General features: G+C 45.2%; 1 protein-coding gene across 1 annotated transcript; it reads left to right on the forward strand.

The window, feature by feature from the left end:
• On the forward strand, window positions 1,138–4,757 carry LOC109839371 (the record flags this gene model as incomplete). The annotated part of the gene is made up of 3 exons (XM_020407799.1): window positions 1,138–2,028; window positions 2,335–3,459; window positions 4,659–4,757. Coding segments are annotated over 3 exons (2,115 nt in total), but the record flags the coding sequence as incomplete, so codon positions are not given.

The following is a 5,471-nucleotide window of genomic DNA, read 5'->3' on the forward strand; positions in this document are numbered from 1 at the left end:
GGTCGGGCACAAGGCATCAGAGTGTCGTAGTGCACCAGCAGGAGCTCAGCAGGGCAGGGGCCCGAATCACCAGCAGCAGAGACAGCAAGGCAGAGGTCAGGGTCAGCAGCCCAGGCTTGAGACACCGCCAGCGACGCAGAGGGCAGAGGGACAGGTTCGAGCAGTCCAGGAGGCTCCCCAGGGGCAGATTGTCCCATATTCTCAGCTTCGCATTCTTTCATCTCGCATGTATTTATGACTAGACTCCAGCTCGTAGCTCATCCCCTAGACACCCCTTTATCAGTCTCCACCCCTTTAGGTGAGGTATCGCTTCTGGAGAGCGTTTGTAGGAGGTGTACCATCAGTTTAGACGAGTCGGAGTTCATAGTCGATCTGATAGTTTTGCATATGTCCGAGTTTGATGTCATTCTTGGTATGGATTGGTTATCGTCCTACCATATTAGTATTGACTGTTTTACGAAGACAGTCAAATTGCGAGCGTCCGATGGGTCCGAGATGATTGTGGCCACTTCTCAGGGCAATCGCTTTGCGAAGTCATTTCTGGCGTTCATCGACGAGGTTATGCTGCGGGATCAGAGTTCTGATTTGTTAGAGACTCGAGTTGTCTCGGATTATCAGGATGTCTTTCAGGACATACCTGGGTTACCTCCTGTGAGAGAGGTTGAGTTTTGTATTGAGTTGCAGTCTGGCACAGCCCCGATATCCCGCGCACCCTATCGCATGGCGCCAGCTGAGATGAGAGAGCTTCAGACCCAATTGGACGAGTTTTTAGCTCAGGGTTTTATTCGTTGGAGTCATTCTCCGTGGGGCACGCCAGTCCTCTTCGTGAAGAAAAAGGACGGCAGTATGAGATTATGTATAGATTATCGGGAGTTGAACAAGGTCACTATCCGGAATAGGTACCAACTGCCTAGGATTGATGACTTGTTCGACCAGTTGCAGGGAGCGTGATTTTTCTCGAAGATTAATCTTCGTTCTGGCTATCATCAGTTACGGGTTCGGGAGATGGATATCCCCAAGACCGCTTTCCTCACGCGCTATGGATTTTTCGAGTTCTTGGTCATGCCATTTGGGTTGACCAATGCACCCGCGGTCTTCATGGACTTGATGAACCGGGTTTTTCTTCCATTCTTAGATCAGTTCGTGATTGTTTTCATCGACGACATCCTCATTTATTCGAGATCGGAGGCAGATCATGAGCAGCACCTCCGTTTAGCTTTGCAGACCGTACGGGAGCACCAGCTATACGCCAAGTTCAGCAAGTGTGAGTTTTGGCTTTCAGAAGTGAGATTTCTCGGCCACATCATCAGCAAAGAGGGCATATCAGTAGACCCAGCTAAGGTTACAGCAGTGCTTGATTGGGAGCCGCCAAAGACAGTGACAGATATTCGCAGCTTTTTGGGATTAGCAGGCTACTACAGGAAGTTCATCCAGGACTTCTCGAAGATTTTGACGCCACTTACACGCCTTACGAAGAAGGGTGTACAGTTTATTTGGACCACAGAATGCCAGAAGGCCTTTGATATCTTGAAGACTAAGTTGACCTCATCACCAGTTTTGACTATCCCGAGAAACGACAGGACATTCGTCGTCTACACAGATGCATCATTGGCAGGATTAGGAGGCATCCTTATGCAGACTCAGAGAGTAGTAGCTTATATCTCACGGCAGTTGAGAGTGCATGAGCAGAACTATCCCACTCATGACTTGGAGCTAGCAGCAGTGGTATTTGCACTAAAGTCATGGAGGCACTACTTGTATGGAGTGCAGTTTGAGTTATTCATAGACCACCAGAGTCTGAAATATCTTTTCTCTCAAAAGGAACTCAACCAGAGGCAGCGGAGGTGGATTGAGTTTATCAAGGACTACGAGTTTGCGATTCAGTATCACCCGGGGAAGGCGAACGTCGTAGCAGATGCTTTGAGTAGGAAGCGTCAACATCGGATTGCGGCTTTGAGGTGCTCATTGCACCGAGACCTTCTCGCTCTTAGCCAGTTTGATTTTAGACCTGGGTTTGGTGGCACTAGTGTATTTTTGGGAGCTATATCAGTGGAACCAACTTGGAGCGGCAGAGTTGTTAGAGCTCAGTTGGAGGATTCTTGGATTCAAATCCGTAAGGAGGAGATTTCCAAAGAGCCTAAGGCCGATTGGACCATTGGAGCAGATGGAGGTCTACGGATGAAGGGTAGATTGGTTATGCCAGCCAGTGCAGAGCTGAAGAGAGAGTTATTTGATGAGGCACACCGTACTCAGGACCTGAAGAGGCACTTTTGGTGGAGTGGTATGCGCAGGGAGATTTCAGAGTATGTGGCGAAGTGTTTTACCTGCCAGCAGGTAAAGGCGGAGCACCAGAGACCAGCAGGCACACTTCAGCCGTTGCCTATCCCAGAATGGAAGTGGGCGGACATTTCTATGGACTTTATTGTAGGGTTGTCCAAGTCGAAGAAGTGGAATGATTCAGTTTGGGTCATTGTGGACCGGTTGACGAAGTCAGCACATTTTATCCCAGTAAGGACTACTTATACAGCTGAGGCGTATGCGAGGATTTTCATTCGGGAGATAGTTCGACTTCACGGAGTTCCGGATACGATCGTGTCGGATCGAGGATCGGTTTTCACTTCGCATTTTTGGAGGAGTTTTCAGGATTCATTTGGCAGCAAGCTATCTTATAGCAGTGTATTCCACCCACAGACAGATGGTCAGACGGAGAGGGTGAACCAAGCATTGGAGGACATGTTGCGAGCATGTGTCATTGATTTCCAAGGCAGCTGGGAGGATCATATCCCACTGATAGAGTTCGCTTATAACAATAGTTATCAAGCGACTATCGGTATGGCTCCGTATGAGGCACTGTACGGGAGACCATGTAGATCACCGATATGTTGGGCAGAGCCTGAGGATAGTTTGATGCTTGGACCAGAACTTGTGAGGCAAACTATCGAGAAGGTAGCGTTGATCAGGGAGCGGATTCTAGCCGCTCAGAGTCGGCAGAAGAGTTATGCAGATAAGAGGCGAAGACCCCTAGAGTTTCAGATTGGGGATTTGGTTATGCTGAAGGTATCGCCTATGAAAGGCGTACAGCGATTCGGGAGGCGAGGGAAACTTGCACCGAGATACATTGGACCATTCCGGATTTTGGAGCGCATTGGAGCTGTGTCATACAGACTAGATCTTCCAGCTTCTATGTCTAGTATACACAATGTATTCCATATTTTTATGCTCAAGAAGCACTTGCATGATGAGGAGCAGCAGCGAGTGTTGGATGCACCGGAGATTGAGCTTCAGGATGATTTATCGACTATTGAGATCCCAGTGTCCATACTTGCTAGAGAAGTCAAGAGACTCAGGAACAAGGTGATTCCATTGGTGAAAGTTCAATGGAACAGAAGTGGAGTTGAGGAAGCTTCTTGGGAGCGCGAGGAGGACATGCGACGCGACTACCCACATTTGTTCGAGCAGGTAAAACTAATTAAAGTATTTATGATATGACTTCTTACTTGAATATTTATATCTACATATATATTTTGATACTTATATTTAACACTAGAATGAGGGTATTTTTACTTAATTCTTAATCTTACGGAACACATGGTATATACATGGGGGGTTCCTTATTTGGATTTTTCGCCCGACGTACTAGTTCCGTTAGATTTGGGGTTAAGTAAGAATATTATCATTTTAGATCGTTAAGTATGAATATCGCTATGTGCTAACTAGCATTCATTATTGCAAAATGTATATGTGTGCGGGTTAGATTAGACCCTTGTCATGTTTTTCAAGTATCTTTATGAATTAGATGTGATTTCCTGAATTTCGAGGACGAAATTCTTTTAAGGGGGGAAGAATGTAAGACCCCGTAGATTTTGAGTATGTATATGTACATCAGTAATGAGGTTGAGTGTGCAAGATTTCAAATCATATGCAGCAGAGTCATAGTATGCAGTTTCTAGTCCATGAGTCGACCCATGACTGTCATGAGTCGACTCACGAAATCGAGTCCTGTTGTTATTTAGTCTCTGCTGAGTCGACTCATTATATCATGAGTCGACCCATGAGTCATGAGTCGACCCACGACTGCCATGAGTCGACTCATCGGGGTTTTTCTGGTTTTCTGAGTCGGGTTTGTTTGGGTTTCGAGTCGGGTTTTCTACTCATATATGTTTCTCCCCACCCGAAAACACTCTTGTTCATCAGAAAACCCTAGAGAAACCCTAGCCTCTTCTCCCCCTCTAAACCCTAGCTCGTTTTTGGGATTTCTTGGGCGATTTTTGGGGATTTTCAGCGGCTTTTCGTGGATTGCAGCGAAGGGGATTGTTCATCATCACTTTTGAGGCGAGTAACATCTCGCCCAACCCTTCTCCCATGTTTCTAATTGTTTACAACTGTTTTCCATAAGTTTTATTGAGCCTAAGACTTATTTTCAAGTATAAATCAACATCTTTGTTAGGGTTAATGCTAGAGATCATGTATTTCGGATTTTAAATCCCCACTAACAAGTTTTTCATGAAAACCCAGATCTGGAATTTTATTTAAAGAATAAAAATGTGAGTTTTATTTTGATTAAATGCTTTCTTTCATGTATAGGAGTTAAATGTTAGATTTTAACCTACCAAAAAATCGTTTCTCATGATAAATATGTTTTTCTCACTATATCATAGTCGAGAATCGATGGCTATAGAAGTGTAGATCAGAAAATTGGAAGTGTGGATCGTGTTGAACAAGTTACAGTTGGGAGAAATGCTTTGTTCAGCCCGTGAGTCGACCCACGGCTCATCATGAGTCGACTCAACAGGTTGAGTCGACCCATGACTGTCATGAGTAGACTCACGATGTCTAGTTGTGTTGTCTTTTTGTTTCTGCTGAGTCGACTCGTCAGTATACGAGTCGACCCATAAGTCATGAGTCGACCCATGACTGTCATGAGTCGACTCATGAAGTCCTTTCCTGCTATTATTTGGGTTCTGCTGAGTCGACTCATATTGAGCACGAGTCGACTCATCGCAGTATTTTCTTTCTGTTTCGTTCATGCTTCTGTTTAAATCATCTGCTGTATATATATATATAGAGAGAGATTAATGGGTATCCTTGTCATAGGAGGGGATTTCCTCCTTGACGCCTCTAAAATCACATGATTGAGCGACATTATGGATGATCCGTTCCGATGAACTTGATCTACATATTCTAAAACCCCAACACACCAAGTTTGGGGTGAACCCGTCGTCGTTTGACCCTTCATCCACTCGTATCAATTTTAACGGTTTTGAATGAATAGAACTTTTCACATGGCTCGATGGAGGGTAAAACGACGACGGATTTACCCCAAACTTGGTGTGTTGGGGTTTTAGAATATGTAGATCAAGTTCAACGGAGCGGATCATCCACAATGTCGCTCAATCATGTGATTTTAGAGGCGTCAAGGAGGAAATCCCCTCCTATGACAAGGATACCCATTAATATCTCTCTCTCTCTCT

This window comes from Asparagus officinalis, chromosome 4 (assembly GCF_001876935.1).
Source record: "Asparagus officinalis chromosome 4, Aspof.V1, whole genome shotgun sequence".
NCBI classification, from domain to species: Eukaryota; Viridiplantae; Streptophyta; class Magnoliopsida; order Asparagales; family Asparagaceae; genus Asparagus; species Asparagus officinalis.